The 27,329-nt window shown below is 49.9% G+C and overlaps 1 protein-coding gene across 1 annotated transcript in view; it reads left to right on the top strand.

The window, feature by feature from the left end:
* Nucleotides 1–21,004, top strand: part of COLQ (collagen like tail subunit of asymmetric acetylcholinesterase) — a 68,738-nt gene extending 47,734 nt beyond the window's left edge. The window contains exons 11-17 of the mRNA XM_012766943.2: nt 195–275; nt 5,582–5,687; nt 12,408–12,547; nt 13,521–13,640; nt 14,088–14,208; nt 16,429–16,531; nt 18,242–21,004. Of these exons, the coding sequence (XP_012622397.2) occupies nt 195–275; nt 5,582–5,687; nt 12,408–12,547; nt 13,521–13,640; nt 14,088–14,208; nt 16,429–16,531; nt 18,242–18,311 (741 nt within the window). The 3' untranslated portion in view covers nt 18,312–21,004. The remainder of the gene's footprint in view (nt 1–194; nt 276–5,581; nt 5,688–12,407; nt 12,548–13,520; nt 13,641–14,087; nt 14,209–16,428; nt 16,532–18,241) is intronic.
* Nucleotides 21,005–27,329: the final 6,325 nt, after the last annotated feature.

Raw genomic sequence — 27,329 nt, 5'->3', positions numbered from 1 at the left:
GGTTACCTTCGTTCTTCCTCTTTCTTAAAAGACGTACCTGCCTTTCTCATGACTTCATCGCTTCCCAATCTCCCAGCGCAGCCCAGTTGGGAAAGCTTTGGAAAGATCCAGCAGCCAATGACTGGATAAACCTGTATAAGTGTTCCTATTCCACATCTCTTAATTCCTCTCTTGCTTCTCTGTCTTCTCTCCAGGGTGAAATGGGTCCAAAGGGTGAGCCTGGGATAGCAGGACACCGAGGACCCACAGGAAGACCAGGAAAACGAGGCAAGCAGGTAAGGATCCCAGAACTTCCTGACCTGGCGGTGCAGAGAGCAGCAGGCAGGTGGGGCCAGTCAGAGCTATTCCATAGACCCAGACACCAGCGTCCTCTGGGCTGCTGGACAGACCAGCGCCACTTCCAGAAGCTGCTGGCATCTCTAGGCTAGCCATAGTTTGAGGCAGATGGGATGGGGTGCTCCCATCTGCCTGTGCCCAAGGCCAGATGCAAGAGGGGATAAGAACATGTCTTTCTTAACTCAAGCAGCTGGGAATGGAAGCCATATGTGGTCATTTACCCAGAAAATCTGCTTTTTGCCTCAATGTCCCAGACGCAAATGGGGGATTGAAGAAGAGCCCAGATAGTTCCCTGCTGTTGAAGGGTCTTCTGAGTCTCAATAGCAGGGTGTTTTTTTCCCACTCAGGCCCCCAATTTATAAGTGACCCTTTCTATTAGATTTATTAAGGGTTAGGGAAATTGTTCATTCTGAAGTCCTGCTGGTCGGCGGGCTCTTATGTTAAGCCTTGTGATGTGACAGGGAGAGGAGAGAGGAAGATGCTTTTGCCTTGGCTGGCTCGAGGGCTGGGTAGGGTGCCTCAGAGAAATGTCTGGTCTTTTCTCTAATGAATAGGCACTCCTGAGAGAAGATGTGTCCCTTTACTTTTTTAGTTATCAGTTCATTGGCTTTTTACCTCCCTTCGCATTATAAATGTAATATACAATCATAAGAGAAAACTTGGAAAACTCAGAAATATAGGAGGGGAATCATCTAACGACCTAATGTCCAGGCATAACCACTGTTGGTGGTTGTGGTATCATTTTGGTATATTTCCTTCCAGTATCATTTCTTTTATACTTGGTAGTTGTTTGGGTTTTTTTTTACAAGGATTATATTGTTATTGTATCATAAAATTTTAAATTAATACCACAATATGCACATTTTTGCTTATTACTGTAAGACATTAATTAAGAATTTTTAAACATCCTTTTTAAATGTCTGCATCTCATTTTAGTAGATGAGTAATAATAAATTGCTTGGACAAGAGAGGCCTAACCAAATTATATGTAATACTGAGAGGTGAACATCTTTGTATACAAAGCTTTTTCCATTCTTTTTTTTATTTATTTATTTAAATTATTTGTAGTTTATTCTTTTATTCTTTTGCCTCTGAATCTACCCAAATGTCAGAGACCATTCTTTTCATTATTTCCTTAGGCTAGATCTGTGGTCTTCAAACTCTATCTTACATCAGAATCACCTGGGGGGTTGATTAACTACAGATGTACAGATTTCCCACACCTGGTACAATGGCTGTAGTTCCAGGTGTGTGTCTCATTGTCCCAGTGACTGATACAGTTGCCCTGGAATGGGCCTTCAGCATGGTGTTTTTAAAGGCTGTCCATATGATTCTAATATGCAGTCAGGGCTCAGAACCATGGTAACATGGCAAAGCCAACTCTGGTCTTTTCCAAGTAAATGTGGAAATTACACAGGCTCTCACCTGGATCATTCAGACTGCACACTAACTTTTGAAGTCATAATATTCCAGCCCAGTTTTCAAAGTTTTACAATAGGTAGCATGGTCATGGCTTCACAATGACGCCACAGATAGCAATTTCCTAGGCTATCTAGGATAGCCTCCACTAGGCTCAGAAAATGAAGGAAAATGCCTGTAAGTCCTAGCACTCTGGGAGGCCGAGGCGGGCAGTTTGCTCGAGGTCAGGAGTTCGAAACCAGCCTGAGCGAGACCCCATCTCTACCAAAAATAGAAATTAATCGACTGACTAAAAATATATATACAAAAAATTAGCCGGGTATGGTGGCGCATGCCTGTAGTCCCAGCTACTAGGGAGGCTGAGGCAGTAGGATCATTTGAACACAGGAGATTGAGGTTGCTATGAGCTAGGCTGACACCAAGGCACTCACTCTAGCCTGGGCAACAAAGTGAGACTCTGTCTCAAGAAAAAAAAAGGAAGGAAAAAATGGGGCAGGGGAAAATCTTTTCTTTATCACTTTCTCGCCTGCTGATGACTTCCATCTAGAATATTTTATGCTTGGGGTTCAAAAAGCTTCTGTCCTCTAGTACTTTTCTTGTGCAGTGTTTATCTTTTTCTGGTGACAGCCAATGCCAAAGAGTCTATTTCATGACCCCGCTGACATTGATTCAGTTACAGTGCTCTTAAAAGCTACACCAAAACCACACCTGGGAGCTCAGAGAAGTTCGGAAAGTGAGCTCAAGCTTTCTACAAGACGGTATAAACAACCTGAGTGTGCTCCAAACCCTCAGTGTCTTTCCAGCCACTGTGTGGAATGGCTGTCTGACTAGAAGAGACAGCTCGTTGAGTGGTTAGCCTTGGAAGCCGGCCATGGTACTTTCTTTTTATCATGAATTAATTTCCTGGTGTAGAGTCTTGTGTACCCAATGTTTGTTAGGCCAGTGGTGCTGAGTTTCTGGAAGTTATTATAAAAGTCAATCCAAGGCCGGGCGCGGTGGCTCACGCCTGTAATCCTAGCACTTTGGGAGGCCGAGGCGGGCGGATCGCTCAAGGTCAGGAGTTCGAAACCAGCCTGAGCGAGACCCCGTCTCTACCAAAAATAGAAAGAAATTAATTGACCAACTAAAAATATATATACAAAAAATTAGCCGGGCATGGTGGCGCATGCCTGTAGTCCCAGCTACTCGGGAGGCTGAGGCAGCAGGATCGCTTGAGCCCAGGAGTTTGAGGTTGCTGTGAGCTAGGCTGACGCCACGGCACTCACTCTAGCCTGGGCAACAAAGTGAGACTCTGTCTCAAAAAAAAAAAAAAAAAAGTCAATCCAAAACCAGGAACCAGAAATCCAGAAGGGATTTCAGAATAGAATTTTCCAGTCAGAAGGATTTTAGAGGCCACTTAATCCAACCTCCTCAGTTTATTCAAAAGGAGACTGAGGGCCTGGGAGGTGGAGTTGATTGCCCAAGATCCCTCAGCTAAGCCAGCTTCAAAGCCAGGGCCAGGTGTGGGCCTGTGCTCAAGAAGTCAGAGAGTGGAGCCCAGATTTGCCCCACATCACTTCTCTCAATCGCCTTCATGCTTGAGGACCTGCCTTTGGGCGGGCCCTGGAAAACAGGTGCGGACTTTATTGTAAAACCTTCAGTTTATGGAGACAGAGCAACTTCCTTAAGAGAGACCACCCAAATTTGTGAAAAATAAGGAGTAAAGAATGCCTTTCCTGGAAAGACATGGCTTATTCTGAGCAGATGACCGAGGAGCGGAATATTCCATTACTGCTGGTGTTGGAATTAAGGGGCATTTCCAGCTCCTTCCAGCTTGGGCACTTCCTGTGCTCAGAGCCAGCTGACATGGCTGTTAGAAAAACAAGCTGTAACTGTGGCTATATTAAGACGGTGTGACTTCCTTTGCCATTCTGGGACCCATCTTGGTTACTGCATGGAATGCTTCAGCTTGGGCTAAGGCTTAAGAACTCCGTCCATAAGGATGGAATTGGAAATAAAGGCTGACCTCTCAGGTCCCGTATTAAGAATTTAAGAGCCCCTTGGACATTACCAAGAAGGCCCCTAGGGCAATGTTGACAAGGTGGCAGGTCACATGTCACCATTGTGACTGGAAAGGAGTCCCCCCATGCCTACTTCCCAGACGTGGGGGAGATTATGTTTCATCAGGTGGGCAAGCCTGCCAAGGAGAGCCAGGCCAAAGATGTCAGTATCAATCACTGCCCTGATTAGACCTCGGGGAAGAGCCCACAGCACGCGCCAGCCTGGGTTTCTGGGGTCTCCCCTAAGGGCAGCCTTGAGGGGGGACCAAGATCCTGATCTGTGCTGTTGAAGCCCCCAGAGGAGGTAGCAAAGAGGACACTCCATGTGGAATGGCTGTAGCTACAGATGTCCTTTTCTTTAAGAAAGTGGAACTTTTTCAGGATTTTTCTTTTGAGAGACAGGGTCTTGCCCTTTTGCCCAAGCTGGAGTTCAGTGGCATGATCATAGCTCACTATAACCTCAAACTCCTGGACTCAGGTGATCCTCCTGCCTCATCCTACAAGCATGTGTCACCACACTTGGCTAATTTTGTATTTTTTTTGTAGAGACAGGGTCTCACTATGTTGCTCAGGCTCATCTCAAACTCCTGGGGCTCAAGCAATCCTCCTGCCTTGGCTTCTCAAATTGCTGGGCTTACAGGCATGAACCACCACACCTGGCCAGGACTTCTTTAACCATGTGAAACAGATGAAACCAGGCTAGTTGCTGAGACAATTGGCTTGCCCCACATGGCCCTTTGTTCTGAGCAAACATTTTCATCTTTGAGATCTTTGTTAGTCTCACAACAAACCTCTGTGGGTGTATTTTACCATTTTGCAGATGATAAAACCGAGGCACAGAGCAATGACAGGGGTTATCCAGGGTCTCATAGTCACGGTGAAAATTCCACATTTACAGATCAGAAAAGCTGCCTCCCCTCTGTGTTTTCAGTGTTTCTCCTCTCCCTCATTTCATCTGGGGGAAGGGAGGTGAACAAGACAGATTCAAGCCCACAGGGAGCTTATGTCGCAGGGGGAGACGTTGATGAAATGGCCACACAGATAATCTATAGGCTCTGACCTGGGATAAATGCCATGAAGGAAAAGGGCCAAGGTAGGAAAGCCCATGGTGGGGAGAACTGACTCCGTCTGAGAAGGCCAGGGAAGGCTTTGCCACAGGGACATTTGAACTAAGAATCAGAGGGCTGGTGGCAATTAACTAAGCAGAGGGGAGAAGGATGAGTTTGGGGCAGAGAGAAGGGTCTTGAGAAGGGGGTAACAGGCATGGTGCTCTTAAAGACCAAAATGAGGCCGGAAGGCCTGGTCATGCAGAGCATCATAGACCGAAGTAAGGAGTGAGATCTTTATCCTAAGAGTAACAGGAAGCCATTGAATGGGCACAGCTCTCTTGATGAATAAAAGTGATCCTGTCTAGCAGGCAGAGGCCTGAGTTCTAGGCCCAGCCCTGGCACCTCGATGCTAGGTGAGTCACATTAAATGCTGCTCTTTTCTGAGCCTCAATTTCCTCATCTTCCCAGGGCAGGGCATGGATTGGATTGATTCCTTTCAGCTGTCATGTGTCGTATTTCTAGGACAGAGCAAGAACTAAGGTCTGCAAACTTATAACCATCGCTATGTCGAATGTCACTTGCCCTGAGCTTTTCACGAGCTTGGTGGTCGACATCTGGGGCTGCATCCTGCTCTGGGCTCTTGCCCCTAAGTGCAAGGGGGTCCCTGATAGAGACAAATGGGGAAGGAAGTTTGCTATGTCATGCTGTCATAACGGGTTCTGCCCTTCTCTCCCTCAGGGACAGAAGGGAGATAGTGGAGTTATGGGCCCACCCGGCAAGCCTGGGTCTTCTGGTCAACCTGGCCGCCCAGGCCCCCCAGGACCTCCGGGTCCCCTGTCTGCAGGTAAGAGCTCCCCTGCTTCCCTTGATCTCGTGTCACACTCCTGGCCAGCTTGTGCAGAGAGGCACAAGGAGGGAGATGCTCTGCCTTGTGTTTCAAGTTTTTAGAAACTTCCAGAGGCATTTTAATTAATTAATCTATCTAATTAATCTTTATAATTTCTCTACAATTTAGCTCATTCAACTTTTATACAAGAGAGATAAATGCTATTCTGGATTTGTTTTAGCATTTTGGAGAACAAATAGAGAAAAGAAAAAATTAGCATCGATGATGTCATTTATACTTTAAGCGAAAAATAACGGGCACATATTTCATCAACTAACACCTTTTTCTAGAAAAACATGTTTCAAGGCTCCAAACAATTCTCTTAAACATAAAAGTAAAGATGACATTGGCAGATTTTTCTATCTTACAATGTTATGAAAGAGTCCTTATTTGTTTGCATTGAATATAGAAAGATATACCTTAAAAACTCTTCTATGAAAGAGTGCACAGGCACACTGCCACCTTGTTTGGTTTGCTTAGGTAAGCCTTTTATCTTGTTCCCTTGTCAGCTCCTCGCAAGGCTTTCACAGTACAGCATCTGTATAACAACAGCATCTCTAGGTCCAAGAAGATTATTTGCTAACTGTGCAAGATTTTCTGCCCTCAGTTGTACAAAAGTAATCAAACAAGTTTTATTCCAACTTTTTTAAGAACAATGAAGAAATTTTAAAATTCCATAGTGTACTTTTCCCCCCATGTTTATGAGAATATATTTTCAGCGACATCACAGGATGGGCAAGAAATGTCATATTTTGTTAGATCCTTTAAACCAAATTAAAGCTGACTCTGAGACTGCCACCTCCCAGCATGGCAGGAAAATTCAATCTCAGGCATTATTGGCGTTCTCACCACTCCTCCGACTGCTGCAAAAGGGTTGGACAAAGATCCTGGTGAATGATGACAGAAAAATGTCAGGGGAGGTCCCTCCAGCCTTTGTTCCATCCTGCTGTCCAAGTCCTGTGGTCCATGGATACTTGGTGTCCTCATGTCAGGAGTGGTTATCGGAAAACTTCCAAGGCTAGGGATCTTGGTCCCTAGGAGCACCCACAACCATTCTTTCTGAGACCTTGTCTCTGCCTCCCTTATCCTCTCCATGTCTAGAGAAATCTCTCCTCTTCCACCTTCTGGTCCCCTCCCTCCTCATCTTCCTCATATCACTCAATTAGGAGCTTTGTCCTTCTGAGAACAGAAGGCAGAAAGGCAAGTTTGTCTTCACATAGTACCTACTTTTAGCAAGGACAAGAAAGCACAGAGTTTTGCTTTCTTTTTGCAATTGGGAGAGGAGGAAATACAGGGAAAACAAACATCAGTTAGTATGGTAATGACTTACCTTGCCACGCCCTGCATGCTGTTAGGAGAACTAGATGTGAGATGCAGCCCAGGCCACATGTCCACATCCATAGTCTGTTTCTGCATGTTGGCTGTGTGACCTAGGTGGGGTCCTTTCAACTAGTCCTCGTCCTCCTTGGTTCTGGCCTGCATGACATCCCTCTGAAGCACCATGACCACGAGCTGCCAACCTCAGAGACTGAGCACATGGCCTGAAGCCTGGGTTTTCCCTTTGGAAGGGACTCTCTTGGGCCTTTGGGGTGCTTAGGTGCTCAAGAAACTGAGGAGTCATCCAGGGGCATGGGGCAAGTGGCTGCATAGAGAGGTTCTTTGTAGACTGAGACCTTAATGGTCTTACTGTATTTACTTAGTAGGAAGGCCAGCCCTCATCTGACTAGAATTCTGCTTCCCTCCTAGGGCCAGGAGAAGGACAGAGCTCAGGCCAGGAGAAGGACAGGGCTCAGGGCTGTCAGCAGCTCCTCAGGTGCCCACTGCTGGGTCTTGTCCAACTTTGGTGTATTGCAGTCCCACCCTTTTAGCAGTCCCAGGAGAGTCCTAGTCTCTCTCCCTGGCCTTCCAGCTCCTTCTCTTCTGCCCAGTATGCCCACCTCCCTTTCGCCTCCAACCCCCCACCCCCTGCCAGACCCCGGCCTCACTGCCCTCTGCCCTTCAGTGCACACCCTGCTCTCTGCTGAGCTGTAGCCTACTCCTGTGTTCTCTCTGGGTCCACATGGCCTCGCATGGCACTCCTGTCACCCTCTGTCCATGCAACAAAAGCCTGAGCTTCCTTCAAGGCCCTCTCATCAATAAGACCTCCATTGGCCCCCAAGAGGATAGGCCGCCCTCCCTGAACCCAGGTTGCACACTGCTGTTATGCTCCCTCCTCTGGTAACTGCATTTTTTTTTTTTTGAGACAGAGTCTCACTCTGTTGCCTAGGCTAGAGTGCTATAGCATCAGCCTAGCTCACAGTAACCTCAAACTCCTGGGCTCCAGCAATCCTTCTGCCTCAGCCTCCCGAGTAGCTGGGACTACAGGCATGTGCCACCATTCCTGGCTAATTTTTTCTATATATTTTTAGTTGGCCAATTAATCTCTTTCTATTTTTAGTAGAGACAGAGTCTCCCTCTTGCTCAGGCTGGTTTCGAACTCCTGACCTTGAGTAATCCTCCCACCTCGGCCTCCCAGAGTGCTAGGATTATAGGCATGAACCACCATGCCCGGCCTGGTAACTGCTTTCTGCAGAGGTTTCATCTTCGTGCTGCTCAGCAAGTTCCTTGGGGGCAGGGTCGCTGTCTGAGTCAGCTGCACATCCCCCATGGCGCCTGGCAGTGGGGTGGGCGGGGCTGGCCCCTGCAAGTGCTCCCGGCCCATCTCCTTATAGCATGGCATAGGATGCTGGCGAACTCCACTTCCCCCACCTGCTCTGGGGCTGTGGCTCTGGAGGAGTTGTCGGGTTACAGCCAGCAGGCAAGCAGGGAGTGGGCCCTCTCTTTGGACTGATGTCCCCTCCCTATGCCTTCCTTTGAGTCACTTCCTTTCTGAGAAGCCTTCCAGAGTGAGGGGGCTGAAAAGGGAAAAGAGGAAAAATGGGGCAATAATCCTGCCCTTTGGAAAAATGTTGGCGGTGTGGGAAGAAAAGAGGAGGAAGGAGTTTAAAAGACCAATCAGATAATTATGCGGGGAGTTGGAACAGGTCCCCAAAGTGATTCCTGCTGCTACCTCTGAGAGTCTGATAAAAGTCCCAAACCCACTCTCAGGGAAGAATGTGTGTACCTACACCCAGGATTCTGCACACTAGTTCCCAGGGGTCCAGAACCCCTGACCCAGACCATCCATCTTGGGGTGTCCTCGGGCTCTAGAGGCCTCAGGTGAAACTCCCCTGGTCTAGTCCATCCCTCCCTTTCTAGACACAAACCTTGAGCCTCAGAGAGGAGTGACTTCACGAGGTCACACAGCTGACTGGTGGCCACTCTGGGGCAGGGTCAGTCTGTGACTGCTCTGACTCCCCAGCCAGCGATGCAGCCTCGGGCGGTTGTCCAGCTGGTTCCTCTGCCTTCTCCCGGACTCCCCCTCCTGACTGCTCCACTGAGGCAGCTGACGGAGGGGAGGCTCCCTGGGCACAGAGGGAGTGCCGGGTGATCTGGCCACGGGGCGTGGAGATGAGGCCAGGCCCACAGACAGACGAGCTCCCAGAGGCCGAGGTGGGGAAGTTCAGGTTGCTGTGCCCTTCAGCGCAGCCTGGCGGAAAGCAGGGCTCACGGATGCCTCCAACGGCCGGCCGGGAGGAAGCTGCAGGGAAACTGCAGTGGTGGCAGCAGGCTCCCTGCCACGTCCTGTCGGGAGGCCCCCTCGGCTCTGGGCCCAGCACCAAGGGACCAGATGGTGCCGGGGAGGTGGACCAAGTGGGAGTGTTAATTACCCGAGTTACAGGGAAAGAGGGGCTGGGGGTGGGGAGGGAACAAGGGCAAAATGCCTTTAGGATGTAATTTGCAATAATCAAATCACAAATTTGGCTGATGCCTTCCTGCACCCAGACGATACATAAGTGAATCAGCGTGGTACCTGGGAATTGCCAGCTTCCTGAGAGCATCAGTATTCTTGGACGTTTGTCTTTTGAACGGCACAGTGTTAAGTCAAACGTGAATTCAAATCTCAGCCTCACCATTAATTAGCTGGCCAGTGCAACAGACTCCTGAGTCGCTCTGGGCCGTGGTTCTGGAAGAGTTGTTGGGGTCACAGAGCCTTCCGTAAGGCTGCCCCAATGCCACTCTCTTATAACTCTTGGTTATAAGAGCTTTCCCATCTCAATTTCCCCAAATGCTTAATTACCCAGACCATTCCTCGGCTGGTAGAGTGTCTGACTCTCTGGCCTCTTCTGAAAATATCAGAACACAAGACTGGAGCTTTTCCCACAGAACTGTATTTATATTTCTTGTTAGAACAAACAACCATAGCTTGGCATGAGATGGCAAACCTCCCTGTCCCTCAGGCTGTCAGGATTCTGACCTTGGGCATATCTGTCAACCAGCTCAGGAAGGCTCAGGGTGTTGGGGTCTTTCTGTTGGGGTCTCCATTTCCAGCTGCAGCTGTTTCCCTGGGGTGCTGGCCAGATCTCTCCCCTGGGGTCAGTTCATTTCTTACCCTCCTGGGATCTGGGAACTGTGTTCCCATTTCCCTGCTGCTCCAGATGTCATTCTACCTCAATCATAAGTAGTCATACTACCCAGTTACTGGCTGGTCTCCAAATCTCCCCTTATTTTCCCAGGAAAAGGGGTCCTTATTTCTCTTTTCCTTTCCCATCTTTTCTTCTCTTCCTGTTGGAGGGCTCTTGCTCTAGTGCTTTTCTGCCAGCCGAGTGTGACTTCTAGCTTTTTCCAAAGACCTTTTCTCACCAATTAGTCTGCATGCATTCATTCCATCTTCAAATGTGTACCATGCCCTTACTATGTGTGAAGCCCTGGGGGATGAAAACAGGCACCAGCCCCACCCTTGTGGAGCTGACATTCTACTGAGAGAGATAGACCTCGATTGAATAAGTTCACAATGTGTAGAATCACAAACAGAGATAAGTGCTGATGGTGGTATGGTGCAGGAGTGGAGCATTTGACTGCAGAGCTGAGTGCTGGGAAGGGAAGGGATGGGGAACGATGAAACTGTATCTGAGGCGAACATGACAGAGTGTGAGGATTCAGAAGGGCTTTCCTCAGACAAGTGATATTTGAACCCATATCAGAGAGTAGTTAGGCGGCACCTGGGAAGAAGAGGGATGGAGGATGAAGGGAGGGTGAGCTGGTGGGGGAATGGCCTGGGCAAAGATCATTTCGCTAGACCAGCAGTTCTCGGCCTTGGCGCACATTGGAATCATACCAAGAACCTTTAAAAGTATGGATCCCAGTCAGACGCAGTGGCTCATGCCTATAATCCTAGCACTTTGGGAGGATCGCTTGAGGCCAGGGGTTCGAGACCAGCCTCAGCAAGAGCAAGACCCTGTTACTACGAAAGTAGAAAAATTAGCCAAGCATGGTGGCTCTCACCTGTAGTCCCAGCTACTCAGGAGGCTGAGGCAGGAGGATCACTAAAGCCCAGGACTTTAAGGTTGCAGTGAGCTATGACAATACCACTGCAATCTAGCTGGACCAACACCCTGTCTGGTGGGGGGGGATAGGGGGGGAGTATGGTTCCTTTATACTAAAGTGGCATATTTTAAAGAATAAATTTAATTAATTAATTAAATGAAAGCATGGATGCCTAGGTTCTAGTCTCAGAAGATGTGATGGAATTGGTCTGGGATGTGGCCTGGGTATCAGAGCCTTTAAATGTCAAGGTGAGACCTACTACCCTAGCAGTTCTCCTACACTGCTAGGACATAAATTTCCTAATCATATATTTTTAGTACATTTCCTGACTTTTCTGAATACCAGGGGAGAGTAAGTGGGCTGAGCATATACTAATGTTCCATTTTCTTCCTGAAGAAGTAAAAGAAGCCAACACCCAGAAATTCCCCTCTGAAGCTTCTATATATAAGAAAAGCAAAATTAAAAAAAAAAACAAAAGTTATCAGTCAGCAATGTGCTCATCTGCCAGAAGCCCCCTGTTAATATGGTCTAAACAAATATGGCCGGGTACAGTGGCTCACCTGTAATCCTAGCACTCTGGGAGGCAGAGGTGGGAGGATTGCTTGAGCTCAGGAGTTTGAGACCAGCCTGAGGAAAAGCGAGACCCCATCTCTACTAAAAAAATAGAAAAAATTAGCTGGATATGGTGGTGCACGCCTGTAGTCCCAGCTACTTGGAAGGCTGAGGCAGGAGGATGGGTTGAACCCAGGAGTTTGAGGTTGCTGTGAGCTAGGCTGACATCACGGCACTCTAGCCTGGGCAACAGAGACTTTGAGGCGAGACTCTGCCTCAAAATAAATAAATAAACAAACATATAGGGGATTATTTTTCTCCAACAAAGAAATGCAGATATGGTCAGTAGCTGGCTTTGGTTCAGCCTCTAACTGTCACTGTCAGGCCCCAGGCCTCATGACCCCTTGTCTTTCCTGTGTGTTAGCTTATCTTTTCATGTTTATTCCTTCATGGTCACAATATGGCTGCTGCAGCACCAGGTGTCTTGTCTGTCTTGAAGGCAGGAAGGAGTGGGAAGCTATGTCTCCAGCTAGCTATTTTTCTTACCTTATCTCCTCCATATCTTGGATCAAGAGCATCTCTTTGGACTTCTCCCTCAGGCTTACCTTGAAATGCTGTGCACTTTACCTTCTTTCTGTTGCAAAGGTTACTCACATCTCCTTCGGCTGTTAGGTTTTCTCTTCCTTGGCTCCAGTAACACAGCAGTCTGTTGCTTCCTAGGACAACTTGTCATGGGACCCAAAGGGGAAAGAGGATTTCCCGGGCCTCCAGGAAGATGTCTCTGTGGACCCCCTGTGAATGTGAATAACCCTTCCTACGTGGAATCCATGTATGGGCCCAGTTCCCCTCGAGTTCCTGCGGTAAGGCTTTCTGGGAGAAGGCTGGGGTGATTATCCATAAGAACCTCTCGCCTGATCCTCTTAGGGCTTCATAAAATCCTTTCGGTAAAATTGATTTTCCTCCATTACTCTGGGTAGACACTCAGTGTAGGAAATTGGAAAATCCAAAGAAGAAAACCAAATTGGCCATTTGATTGTGGGTCCCCTTAGGGGTATTTTCTTTGTCTTTTTTTTTTTTAAAGAATAATGTATATATGATTGAGTTATATTGCATAAAAATGTTGTACTCTAGATATCTCAGTTGCAATCCTGCCATGTTTCTATACTCTATAAATATCATTTTAAACTTTTTATTATAGAAAATTTCAAATCAATCTAAAAGCAGATCAAGCTTGTAATGAACACCTATGTACCCTTTGCCCAGCTTTAGTAATTATCAACTCATGGCTAGCCCGGTTTCCTTGTTTTCTCTTTATGCCTACCCTCTACTGCCCACCCTCCCCGGGATTATTTTGAAGCAAACCCTGGACATCAATTCGTCATAAACATCATCTGAGTGGATGCGTAGTCACCCATCCACCCTGTGGCTGTACTTGCAGTAGTGTAACCACTGCCCATGGTTGGATATTTATAGGGTGCTCCTGAGTTTTTCACTAATGTAAATAATCCTGTAATGAACAACTCTGAGCATGATCATTTTGTTAAGCATCATTTTCAGATGTTGAATTACTTGACTATGTGACATCATCTTTTAAGTTAAGTTTTGGGAACACTCAAAATGTTTAAAAATGTTAAAGCACAGTAGATATTTTCATTTCAAACTCAGACATTAGGCACAGGACTGAGAAGGTGTAGGAACCTGGATCTTCCTCCCCACTTCAGAAGGAGTGCCAGGGCGTAGCGTGTCAGCCCCCTTCCCACTGTTCACCAGGCCAGCTCTCCCCTGCCCCTGTGGAAGTGTTTTCTGGAATCCTCACAGTGTGTGTTCTGTCAGATTTTTGTGGTCAACAACCAGGAAGAGCTCGAGAGGCTGAACACCCAAAACGCCATTGCCTTCCGCAGAGACCAGAGATCTCTGTACTTCAAGGACAGCCTTGGCTGGCTCCCCATCCAGGTACCCTCAGGCGGGCACCTCAGGCCACCCCCCACTTCCCTCTGCCCAGGAAAAGGCCGTATCCACTACAGGAAGGGAAGGCCATGTGGTCAGGCCTGGGCAGAGCTTTCTGCCGTCTGTCTCCATGGAAGGGCAAAGCATCCTCCTCACACTTTTTCTAGCAGCTTCCATGCCCCTCACCCCCAAATAGAGCTCCTCTCTGAGCCAAGGTTCCAGATGATCTCCACATTCCTGCACCGCCAGGCTGCCATCTTGGTCTGTCCCAGCATTCCGCCCACCACAGAGCTCAGGCAACACCCTTCCCAGCCCCCAGGAAGAAGGCAAGGGAGGCCGCCCAGCAGTGCCCCCTGGACCCAGAGCGTCTGTCCCCAATGCTGACGACCTCCCTGCCTTGCGGCTGCCCGGGCATGCCATCCTCCAGTTAACGCTGTGTGTTTCTTTGGCCAGCTGACCCCTCTCTACCCTGTGGATTACGCTGTAGACCAGCACAGCACCTGTGGGGACGGGGTCCTGCAGCCTGGGGAGGAGTGTGACGACGGTAACAACAATGTGGGTGACGACTGCATCAGTGAGTGAGGCCCAGCCCAGGAGGACCTGAGGCCTGAACAGCCAGTGGGGTGGGGCTTGGGGCTTGGGGCAAGCTCTGCACACCAGCTCTGGTGCTTTGGGACCATTCTAGAGCCAGGGAGGGTGTAGCCAGGCTCCCATGTGCCCCCCCTTCCCCAATTTCAGGCCAAATGTTGACTCTTCCACCACCCAAGCAGGTCAACAGTGGGGGGGGGGGTCAAGCATCCTGTCCCCAGAGAGGCCAGGTGTAGCCAGCAGGCCCTCCCAATCCTACTTTGTGGGAAAACCCATGTTTCAGGCACAAGAGACAAAGGTGATGGGCTCTCCCTTTGCATGCAGAAGCGAAAGGCAGAGGGAGTGAGGACTGACGACAGGCAGACTTCTAGCCCCAGCGCCCTCCGTAAGGGGAGGCTGCCGGCCAGCGCTGCCATCCTCATGGGCACTGCGGAGCCAGAGCCAGGCAGGCAGCAGGCGCTGGAGGTTTGCTTTTTTGTTTGTTTGTTTTAACCCTTTGCACTCGCTCGCTTTTTTCTACTTAGGATTTAATTTTTTAAATACCCTAGATTTAAAATAAATAAATAAAAAATAAATACCCCAGATTTTACAAAGCGCCGCAATAGAATAAAATACTGGAGTTTCTTTTCATACAAATTTATTTCTTTGGATTTTTTTTGTATTTCAAATTATTGATACATTCAAAGAATAATTTTAATCTCTATAATTTTTCATGGTGTGATATTTTTTGAAACATTCACCCACGTGAAGACCTGGTTTACATTCACATGTTTTGCAAATATAAAGCGCCTCTCTTCTTCCTCCTTTGATTTTTCTGTTAGAACAAACAACACAATCTTTGTGTTTTTTGTTAGGGTGAGGTGTGATTATATGGAGCTTTCAATCTAAAACCTTGCTCTAAGTTAGTGGATAATAATCTACCCCTGGAGGTTAGTGTACCATCTCTGCATTCACATTTTGCTTGTCCTTTCATGCTAATGAAAACAAGAAAAGATACTGGAAAAATAGACAAAAATCCCCCTTCTCTCCCCCCTCCCCCCCGCGGTGAAACTATGCGTCGTCGAGTGTAGCTCGACATACAAGCTGCTACTGGTGCTAACCATGTCGAGTCACACTCGACATCCGAGTGCAAAGGTTAAAACCAGGTGCCAAAAGCAAGAGGTGAGGCGGAAAGCATGGGCTTTAGAGTCAGGACAGAGTGGGAATGCAGGCTCTGAGAGGTACCGGCTCACCCCCGGGGCTCAGCGCCGAGGCACGCCGAGTGGGGGGGGTGATGGGGGCGCTCACAGCTCTGAGCCTCACGCGCCTTGGCTGTAAAGCAGGCGGGACGCGCTGGCTGCGCGAGTCTTGAGAGAGTCTGAGCTAACACGGGCGTGGGGCGTCTGGATGCAGCAAGGGCTCAACATCCGTTCGCTGAGGACATTCAGGACTTGTGTTTTAAGCCCCTCCTCTGCACAGCCAAGCTCAGGCTCGGGGCTGGGTGTGTACGGATGCAGAGTCGTGGCCCTGGTCCTCAAGCAGCTCAGGGCAAGGATGACAGTGCGGAGTGATGAAGGTGTGCCCAAGGGCGGGCACAGGGGAAGATGCTGCACTGTCCCCCAGCAACTCCAGGATGGCGACCCCTGGAAGCTGGCCTCGCCTGGGGTCCTTCCGCCTCCAGTGCGGACACTGTCAAGTAGGAGCTCTCACCGTCAGAAGGGTCTCTGTGCCCTGTAAAAACGAGGGTGGGGTTCGTGTTCCAAGACCCTCCCTGCGTGTGAGAACAGAGGTCCTGGAGGAAAATCGTGCAGCTCCCAAGACACAAGGCTGGGCCCCTCAGTGTCCCCCTCCCCTGAAGCTCTGTGTTGACAGACAAGAACCACCATGCCCCCCACTGGTGCCTGACACTCCACAGTCTCCTGCCCCCCCCAATGGGCCATGGGGGAGGCAGTGTCAATGTCCCAGTTTTGCAGAAGAGGACATGGAGGTTCCCCATCCCTCAATAAGGAGCCTGGGCCCCTTATTCTTGTTCCACGGCGCATGGCATCAGCATGGGACCTAGGGCCTGAGGGCAGTCCCCTGGTGAGGCTAAAGCTTAACAGAGGTCGGTTCTCCAGGGGGCGCAGTGCTCTAGGTGGATCCTTTGGGCAACATGGCCCTTACAGGCTGAGGCAAGCCTGTCCCACCCCTGCCTCTTCTCAGGGTTGTGTTCCTTGTGTCCCCTCAGGCTGTCACCGGGCCTACTGTGGAGACGGTCACCGGCATGAGGGTGTGGAGGACTGTGACGGCTCTGATTTTGGCCACCTGACGTGCGAGACCTATCTGCCTGGGTAGGGATGACCCCATGTGATACTATGAAACCCCTCCCTCCCCTCTTGCTCCTCCCCGCCCCCTCCTTTCCTTCTTTCCTTCACAGATATATATTTTTTTGAGACAGAGTCTCACTCTGTTTCCCAGGCTAGAGTGCGGTGGCGTTAGCCTAGCTCACAGAAACCTCAAACTCCTGGGCTCAAGCGATCCTCCTACCTCAGCCTCCCGAGTAGCTGGGACTACAGGCATGTGCCACCATGCCCGGCTAATTTTTTTCTGTATATTTTTAGTTGACCAATTAATTATTTTCTATTTTTAGTAGAGACAGGGTCTCACTCTTGCTCAGGCTGGTTTTGAACTCGTGACCTTGAGCAATCCGCCTGCCTCGGCCTCCCAGAGCCACCACACCCGGCCCTTCACAGATATTTTTTAGTGCCCCTCCCATTCCTGGTACTTTCTAGACACTGAGGTACAGTGATGAATGACACAGCACATGCTCCCTGCCCAGCTGGAACTTCTGCTCAGGGGAGACAGGCGGTCATCACACACTCGCCGTGCCCCCCCCCCCCCAGTCAGCACAGACTGCGTGCCACAGATGCTGGGCTGGCCACCACAGCCACCACTCCGACCCGGGCCGCAGGGAGCCACAGTCTGAGCTCCACTGTTGCTGTGGGACTTGCAGCCCCCACACCCCAAGGGGACATCGGCCTCCTGAGCTGTGGGCCTGGGAGGGAAGCCCAGTGGGGGGCAGAGGAATCAGGGCTTTCAATGAATCCATGTGTCTAGTGACCTGGCTGCCCTGGAACACCCTCCCTGGCCCTCGGGCCTGCCTGTGGCTGCAAGTGAGATCCCACCCGCCATAACATCTCATTTTGCTGCCTTGTGGCCCCTCTGAGAACATATTCCCTCCAAGAACCTCTTTGGTTATTTCCTAGAATCCTCAGTGGGTGTTCATGTTACTCAGGACAAGTATTCGGGTGTCCTGGCCTCCTTGTTGACATCTTCCAAGCCAACTGGGGGCCGCCCCCCATGAGGTGCTGCCTCCATGCCCAGTGTGTGGCCTTCTGGGCTTGTTCCACGTCCCCTTTACTGCTCACATACCAGAGTCGTATAACGTTCTTGGGAAAATGGGCGCTTCCTCATAGCTAGTCCCTGTCCTGCCCTTCCCTTGGTTCCAGAGTGGATCTGTTGACCCCTCAGGTCTCTCTCTCATTTTTTTTTTTTGAGAGAGTCTCACTCTGTGGCCCCAGCTAGAGTGCAGCTGTGTCATCCTAGCTCACTGCAACCTCCAACTCCTGGGCTTGAGCAATCCTCCTGCCCCAGCCTCCCTCGAGGAGCTGGGACGACAGGAAAGCATCACCGTATTTCTCGAGCTCAGCAGTCCCATCTGGCCAGTGGCTGCACAGTTATAGAAGAATCTTTGCATCCGAATGGCGTGTCCTAATGGACAGCACCGGAAACCTTTCAGGCCTTGAGCGGGAGGGCTCTCTGGTCAATGTGCTGTTGACAGCGGGGCTGCCAACTCCTTCCATGCAGACCCCTCAGCTGGGGCTCAAGGCAAAACACTCAGAGACTGACTCAACTCCCCCAAGCCCCTCGCCCCAAATGAGAAGGAGAAAACTTTTCGCAGAACCCTTGGCCGCTGGCAAGGTGGCAGCGGTGGCGGTCGGATGAAGTCTGGCCGAGAGTCAGCAGAGGTGGCCTCTCAGGGCGTGTCCTTACCTCCCTAGGTCGTACGGAGCCCTGCGCTGCACGCGGTACTGCTACATCGACTCCACGCCCTGCCGCTACTTCACGTGAGGGCCCCGAGAGAAGGTGGCTGCGCCCCCGTCACCGGCAGCGGCGTCCTCGCTGTGCCAAACTGGCCTTCGCACCGTCCTGGTCCAGCCTCCACCAACCTTCGTGTGACAAAAACAAACTCCTGCTGCTAAGACGTGCTTTTAACTCATCTGACTGGAAGAATTTTAGGACCACCGCATCCCGTCTTACTCCGAAGGACCAGCAAACCTTCCACGTGCCCAGCCTGGGAACCGTCCCCTACACTACCGTGCGGCCTGGCAGCCGCCACAACACCCTTCCTCTTCCAGAAAGTGGCTGACCTCGGCCGTGGACTTGGCTTAGCACTGTTAGACACACAGAGGCCTCAGGGGGGCTGTCAGTCTGTTTCAATCTCTCGTCTGGGGCGTCTGGAGTCCAGGCGTGGCGCCCCTCCGACCCCCGGACCGCAGGCACACTCTCGGGGATGGCCGCCGGCCCACGGGGTCTCCCAAGGCCTGTGAACCACGAAGCAGGGAAGTGGGCACCTTCTCTCCGTGTGGCTCACGGCTTTGGGCCCGCCAAGGGACCCCTCAGCTGGCCCAGACCCCACTGGATGTGGCCCCCCAGGAGGAGACTTAACTGTGAAAAAGTACGGAGAACCCGCCAGACCCCTGCCGGCCAGCCGGGGCTGCACTTGCCACCAGCAGTGAGTGGCCCAGCCGCCGCCCCTATTCTCCGCGCTTCCCAGGCGGCGGCTCTTGCGCTTTCAAAACCCCTGGCAGCATCTTGACCTCGTGGCTCTCTCTGCACTTTGACCCTTGTCTTGCAAATAAATGTCCCTCATGTCTATTTCCCGTCCAGGAGACTCACGGGCACAGAGTTGACCTGCGCGAGTCCACACCTGCGCAGGCGGTGGGTGTTGCCTTGGTCCTTAGGGAGACACCTCCCCGGGCTTCCCACCTGGGGCTGGCTGCCCAGGACACTCTCCTGGCCCATCTCCTCGCTTCTGCTGGCTCCTGTGAGTGCCCTGTGACCCTCTTTCGTGTCTGCGCGTTGGTGGCCTTGTCCTCAGGTCTGTGTGGCTGCGCTCCGCACTCTCTATGGGATTGTCGGTCCTGCGTGTCTGTGAGCTGCCCTGCACCGCCGTCTACCCGCATGGGGCTCGGCTTCATTGTGGAAACGCACCTCCAAGGTGCGGTCCGCCCTCACGTGGGATTTGCCCTTGTGTTACCAGGTGGAAGGACACCCTGGAGTTCTGTACATAGCTGTTGAATGAGCCTGAGTCTTGGGACGCAGCAGGCAGGAGCTTTGGGGCCAGCAGGCCATCTGCTGGGGGTCTGTTGGGGGACCCTTTCTCCCCCAGGGGACGTCAGCCCGAGGGTGGTGTCTTCGGGGCAAGTGCCTTGGTCAGTCCAGTTCCCTTAGCCCCCTGCAGGTTCTGGGGAGACGTCGATTCTGTGCTGCTTTGACCGCCGCATCTCGACTTCCGGATGGGAAATCGAGAAATAAAGGCAGTTCATTTCCCCGCTGTGGCTCTCTCTTCCTTGGGGCGTGGGGCCAGGGCCTCAGCATTGCTGGATAGTGAGGGGTCTGAATTCAAGTCTGCTTCCCTATCTCTGCAGAGGATCGTAGCATGTGGAAGCACTCCAGCTCCCTCAGAGACCAGGGAGGAAACTGAGGTCCAGAGATGTGGTGAGACTTGCCCAAAGTCACGAAGCTCTGTCTTGCTTGCCCAGCCCTGCCCCAGCCTTGCTTTAGGACCTTGTCTAGGATGGAATGGAGAGTCAGGACTGACCTTGGACCTGACCAAGAGGGCCCTCTCCGGGCCCCTTAGACTGGAGGGTGCCACTCTGGCCCTCCTCTGGCCATGACCCTCCCCACAGGGCAAGGTGTCCGTGGGCTTGCACGCCCCACTCCTGGGCCATGCTCCAGGCACCCGCGAAGCCACGATTCCTGCCCCAGTGGTCCTGAGCCTGCTTGCAGGCCTGCGCGGACCTCTTCCCCACGTTCCTCCTCCCGAGGGTGACCTGCACACGCTCAGGCCTGAGGGGTGGCCAGGGAGAAGCTGTTTGCAGAGATCATAGATGAGGCTTGGATGCGGCTGGCGTTTCCACATGGACACACGAGGCCGTGCGCGGTGTGGGTTGGGCCGAGGGTGAAACGGAAGGGGTCGGGCGGGGAGCTGGGCCTTGCTCCCCTAGCGCTGCCACAGGACTTTGTGGAATCTAAAATTCCAAACTCAAACCTGGCCTTCCGTGTAAAAGTGTATTTATTGAGGTGAGCAGACAGAACATACCTAATTAATAGTTTTAGCCAGGAGTGGTGGTGCGTGGCTGTAGTCCCAGTTACATGGGACGCTAAGCAGGAGGATCACTTGAGGCCAGGGGTTTGAGGCCAGCCTGGCAACACAGTGAAACCCTCATCTCTAAAAAAAACAAAAACAGGCCGGGCGCGGTGGCTCACGCCTGTAATCCTAGCACTCTGGGAGGCCGAGGCAGGCGGATTGCTTGAGGTCAGGAGTTCGAAACCAGCCTGAGCAAGAGCGAGAGCCCATCTCTACTATAAATAGAAAGAAATTAATTGGCCAACTAATATATATATAGAAAAAATTAGCCGGGCATGGTGGCACATGCCTGTAGTCCCAGCTACTCGGGAGGCTGAGGCAGCAGAATTGCTTGAGCCCAAGAGTTGGAGGTTGCTGTGAGCTAGGCTGACGCCACGGCACTCACTCTAGCCTGGGCAACAAAGTGAGACTCTGTCTCAAAAAAAATAAAAAAATAAATAAAAAATAAAAAATTAGTTTATTCATTTGATTATAACATAAATATTCAGACATTTGGTATCTGAGTGTCTGTATATGTTCTTGTCCGAAATGTTAGGGGTGGGCCTGTCTCCAGCTATTTCAAGGCGGGGTTCTGAAAGGCTCAAGATATGAAAGGATCTGAAGTCATGTGCTTTAATAATACATGTAATAACAGCAGTTCTTCCCCTTTAGCATTTTGAAATGGAAAGACGGGAGGTCAGGGCAGACAGGTGGCTCCCAGTCCTCCCCTGAGGTCCACAAACAGAAGTGGCCGTGCTGCCTGGAGGTGGGCCAGGCAGCCATGTAATAGGTACCCAAGAGCTCGACCGGACCAGGTAAATGTTTCCTGAGATACTTTGCTGGTCCAGTAGGAGGCTGAGATGCTACAATGTAGAGGGAAGAACACTGAACTGGGAGTTGGAGTACCTGTGTTCAGACTCTCACACAGTCTCTATTTCCTCACCTGAAAGAGCCTGTAGACAAGGGCTGAATTTTCTTCCAACTCTAACAGCTTGTGAATGTGGACTCTTCTCTCTAGCTCTGACAGCACGTGTCCTAGGAGTGGTCATGGATTCCCTCAGCTACTCCCGAGGTTGTCACATGAGTGGCTTAGAATATGACATGGTCTTCAGAGATGCAGTTGGTCACCAAAGGAGGCTCTGCCTGTTCAGATGCTTTTGTTGGCAAGAAACAGAAAATGCAATCTGAATACTACAAGGTGATATTTATTGGCTCATAAGACTTAAAAAGTCCACTGGTAGGGTGGAGATCAGGCATGGCTCAATCAAGGCCTCCCCACTCCATTTCCCTGCTCTCTCTCAGCTAGCAAGTCTTGCTATGAGCCTCCTTGGCCTGTTTCAGGTCACATGCCTATTCCTGAACCAGTTCCTATTTATCAGGAGAATGGCACCTGCTAATTAGCTGGGTTCCTGAACCCCTGGTGGCAAAGGTTATGCAATCACTCTTAGCCTATCCCCTGGGGTTTCTCCAGAAGCACACAGGCTAGATGGGGACTGGGGGGCTACTGGACTGAATATGGGAGAGCAAGAACGGGGAGAATGGGTGCCAGGCACACACAGTGTCCATGACAGTGGTCATCTCCGGTTTTGCTTCTCCTTTTGGAAGGAATAGGCGCTGAGCACTTGGAGCAAATATTTGGGAAAACTGCCCAAACCCAGAAGGTTCTTGATTGATTCCGATAAGTGCACTCAGAGAGGTTGACTTTCACAGGGTGCTGTAGGTCAAGTAAGATGTGGAGTGAGAAAGCAGGGACTGGAATCACACATCTGGATTTGAATCCTGGCTGTGCTGCTAACTTTAATTATCCTGCAAAATTTACTTAACTTCGAGTCTCTGCTTGCTCATCTAGAAACTGAGAATAATAGTACCTTATTTCAAGGTTGTGGTGAATTTGAGTGATAATATGGTTAAAATTCCTGCCACCTAGAAGCTGTTTAGGAAGTGTTGGATTTTATCTGTGTCATTATCATTATTTAGTGGCTCAGGCTGAATTCAATCACCTCTTTGAGGAGCTAGGGGTATTTTTCTCCTCTCTTTCAGGCTGATTATGTGAATTCACTTTGGACAGCAGTTTAGACCACAGCCTTTATTGCAAAGCAGTAAAAAAGAGCAGTGGAGCCAGGAGCAGTGGTGTGTACTTATAGTCCTAGCTACTTGGGAGGCTGAGGCAGGAAGATCACTTGAGGCCAGAAGTTTGAGGCTGCAGTGTGCTAGGATCTCGACTGTGAATAGCCACTGCATTCCAGCCTGGGCATCATAGTAAGACTCCATCTCTAAAAACAAACAAAGAAAAGTAGCAGTGGTTCTCACACTCTGCATAAGAGCCCCTCTGACACACACCACCAGGTTACTGACCTGTAGTAGGGAGAGCAAACACCCAAAGAACAATGGGCATTTTATCGAACCAAGAAAGACAAGATTCTGATAGGATCTGGGAAGGGATGGGGTTTCAGGAGAATGGGAATGGAGTGGTGATGAGAGGCTCAAAGTAAAGCAGGCCGTGCATAAGGGGACCACACAGGCCCAAGCTGTGTGGGGGACCAGGTCCGGATCCCTCAGAGCCTTGGAGCTAGATATATATTTTCGTGCCTGAAAAACCAGCAGAAATTCTGCATCTAGGTTGGAAATTGAAACTTGCTTCTGGGTGTCAGAGTGACTCCCGAGGCCCAGATCTTCCAGGCAAGAGTGGATTATTCCATTCTTACAGGATCTTTCAAACTGCAAAGTTTTGACAGCCTCTGACTTCAGTCGCCAAGTTTTGTGGGACTTTTTTTCAGGTGGAGAGAGTCACAAAGAAAGGCTGGGGATGTCATTGAAAAGAAAGCAGCACTCACTCAAAGAAAAGAGTGATTATGACACTTTGCAACTACAGTGGTGACCTTGGGAGAAATACTGCTTTCCGTTTGCAGCGGGTGTTCTGGGCGTCAGCCAAGGCAGTGTGACGCATGGCGGGGACACAGGGCTGACTTTTACTCAGTCTGGACCCATTTTCTCACTCTTTCAGTTGGGCTGGTTTGGATGCTTGCACCAGTAACAGAGGCCCGTGCTTTGCTCAACTGCCACCCAAGGATCCAGCCTGTCCCTGGGGTTCTCTGGGCCAGCCCAGAAGCTCCCACCATCACCAGGGAAGTGTGGGATGGGGATTGGCCCCAGGCCTCTATGTACCTGCAAAGCTATTTCAGTAATAAATTTGTAAGCAAAGTAAGGTTTTCGAAGGAAGCTTGGTCACCAGACACTTAGGAACTAGTGCTGAAGGTAGCAGGACAAAAAGTTTCTGAGTGTCTCCTGGCAAAGACACATAGGGTGTGCGTCACTCTGTTGGGGCATGGAGGACATGAATGGATCAAATTGCTCTAGAGCTCATTACCATGAACGGGCCGACCTGTGCCCCAGTGATGGCTTCACTGGAGTGGTCCAGTCCCATCCCTCCCCGCAGTAGACTGAGCCAATTAAAATTCTCAGTGAAACTCAGTTCTTCCACTTGTGCAGTGACAATCAGCTCACAGATCAAGGACAATGGTAATTCACCAAGGAGATTGCTGCACTGAAGCACCCACTATTACCAACCCTAGGCCCAGAGGTTCTGGAAGGATGGTTTATTCTCCTGCATCCTCCTTTGCAACCATTCTGAGAGTTGCAAATCACAGGAGTGGTGGGTGGGCTAAGGACTCCCGGCTCCCACCTCATCCAATTCTGCCTGAGGAAACAGTGAAAGAACTCACATTGCCTTCATCTGGGGCTTTCTCTCTGGGGGCTAACCCTGAGGTCTTTTCTGTCGCAGACAGTTGGCATTTAGAGTCAGACCATTCCACAAGCAACACAACCTTAATAAAGGAAGAAATTAACTATTTCCCCTGCCCTCTGTTGCTCCTTGCCCCACCACCTACCCCTTTGTAGAACTGAAAAGGGGCCACATGTAACACTGAATTCTGCTGCAAAGACACTAGTACCTCATAAGAATTTCAGTTGGAGTTATTTTGGCCCCTGAATTTCTTCAAGGATAATGAGGAAGTAGCTTGTCTTCCCTATCCCCCAGCTCTTCTACATTTTGGTCTTTGATGTGCCAACCCATCAACAGTACTACATGCCACTGCATGTCCCACCCTCAGGTTGCCTCAACCTTTTCTCACCCAGCAGGGAAAGCTGAAGGCAGCCATCATGATCACAGATCATTCCTTGAGGCTCAGCAAGGGAGGCCGTTATGTCCTGGGGCAGTGGTTCTCAAGCTTTAGTGTTCACCAGAATCAACCTGGAGGGCTTGTCACAAAGGTTACTGGGCCCCCACCCCAGAGTTTCCAAGTTAGTAGGCTTGAGAAGTTGCATTTCTAACAACAGCCCAGAAAATGCTGATGATATTAGGTCCAGGATCACATTTTAAGAGCTACTGCTTTGGAGAGATGGTTCATCTGAGAATAATGGCAGAAAACTGGATAGAAAGAGCACAGGGAAGAAAGGTAGGGACACTGGGTGGGTGGCTTTCTGATATTCTTCCATTCAAGCAGTATAGTCTATGCCCCCTCCTCTTGAATCCAGGTAAGTTTTAGACTGCTTTGAACAACAGAATACTATGGATATGATGCTATATGACTTCCCAGGCTAGGTTGTAAGAGGCCATGCAGCTTCTCAGAACACTCATTTTAGAAGAAGCCAGCCATTGTGGAAGAAGACCCTCTACCCTGCGATGGCCATTCTGGAGAGGCGGAGGAGGCTCTGGTTGACAGTCCCGATGAGCCTGCTTCCAGAAATCCCCACCAGAGTGCCCGCCATGTGAGTGAAGACAGCTTGGATTCTTCAGTCCAGCCCATCTGCCAGCTGAGTACCACTGAGTGACCTCAGCTGAAGCCACAAGGAGCAGACTTGCCCAGCTAAGCTCTGTCCCAATTCCTAACCAACAGATTTCATGAGATAAAATGTTGTTTTAAGCCACTAAGTTTTGGGGTAGTTTATTAGTTAACAACAGATAAGCAGAACAGTGCTCTGGTAAAACGGTAGGAGGAAAGCAAACTACACGCAGTGAATAAAGGGTGAGGGTGGGGTTGCCAAGCCAAGAGGAGCCAGGTATTAGCTTGCATTTGGCACCCTCTGCAGGAATCATGAATAGAAGTATGTCTTAACTCCTGCTGGGACTCCTATTTATCTGACCAGAGAAAATGCCAGAGCTGTGAGGGGTCTTAGAGATCACATGGTCCAATGTTCTTGACCATGGGGTATGTGGATATAGCAGATTGATTGCATTAATAGCCCCAATTCTTCCCACCTCCCTGCATCCACACCCTTTCCAATGTACTTTGCAATTCCTCCCATCAATTGGCAGAATGTAATTCTCCACCCCTTGGGCCCGTAACTTGCTTTGGCCAATGACGTGCTAGCACTTGTGATGGAAGCATTTCCTGTTTCCTCCCTCTCTTGCATATCTTTGCCACAGCATGCCCAGGCTAGGTTACTGGAGGCTGAGATACAAGTTGAACTGTCCCCACTGTGTTGGCCAAAGCCATCCTAGATCAGTTTAACCTTAGTCAACAGCCAGGACATATGAGGGAACCAGTCAAGACTAGCCAAGGCCAGTCTAAGTCACCAATCCACAGACTTGTGAGCAAAATAAATGCTTATTAAGCCATTGAGTTTTGGGATGGTTTGTTTATACCATTATAGTGGCCACAGTTAACTGAAAATAAAACTCCCTTAGGTGATGAATGTATACAGGGTTCAAGCTTAACTCTTATTTCCACCTAAGGGAATGAGCACCAGCTGCAGAATAATCAGCAGAGAATTCCTAGAAACTTAACATGTAATTTTATTCAACCCAAATTTACTGAGCACCCATTAGAAACATCACAGAGAATTAAAAAGGAATACAGTCACTGCCCACCTAGGAGTTTACAGTCTAGGAGAGGAGCCAAGACAAGGCAGACGCAAGCACTGCTGGAGCAGAAGTACAGAATGGAAGGAATGCAGATCACCCCCAGCTGAATGTCCACTGAGGGTCAGAGGTGTTTGTGTACCTGTAGTATGGCATCCCGGGTGCAGGGAATTTGGTAAACTAAAATGACTGCAGGATACCTAGGGACTCAGTTTAACCCTTACATAGTTCTCAGACCTAAAGCTAAGCCTGCTTTTCCAGATCAAGTAAAAAGCCCTCAGATGTTATGTGGCTTACCAAAGACATCCTTCACTTCTGAATTTCATACCTTTTAAAAACTGAAGTTCATCCTTCAGTTTTTTTGGTTTTTGTTTTTTTTGGAGACGGAGTCTCACTCTTGTTGCCCGGGCTAGAGTGCCATGGTGTCAGCCTAGCTCACAGCAACCTCAAACTCCTGGACTTAAGTGATCCTCCTGCCTCAGTCTCCCAAGTACCTGGGACTACAGGCATGTGCCGCCATGCTCAGCTAATTTTTTCTATATATTTTTAGTTGGCCAATTAATTTCTATTTTTGGTAGAGACGGGGTCTCACTCTTGCTCAGGTTGGTTTCGAACTCCTTAGCTCAAATGATCCGCCCTCCTCGGCCTCCCAGAGTGCTAGGATTAAAGGCACGAGCCACCATGCCTGGCCTATCCTTCAGTTTTGAATGTCACACCTTTTAAAAACTGAGGTATACTTCTCCTAATGATCATACACACCAAATTAAAAAGGAATCACTCTAGTTAGCTGATTAGACATAGCACAAAAGTCTTAAAAGAACCTATATGGCTCATTGATTGCTAGTAGGAAAATAAAAGCCACAAAGATGTTAAAATG

This window comes from Microcebus murinus, chromosome 1 (assembly GCF_040939455.1).
Source record: "Microcebus murinus isolate Inina chromosome 1, M.murinus_Inina_mat1.0, whole genome shotgun sequence".
Taxonomy (NCBI): Eukaryota; Metazoa; Chordata; class Mammalia; order Primates; family Cheirogaleidae; genus Microcebus; species Microcebus murinus.
Note: the sequence above shows the minus strand (reverse complement) of the source record. Positions and strands in the feature narration are given on the sequence as shown.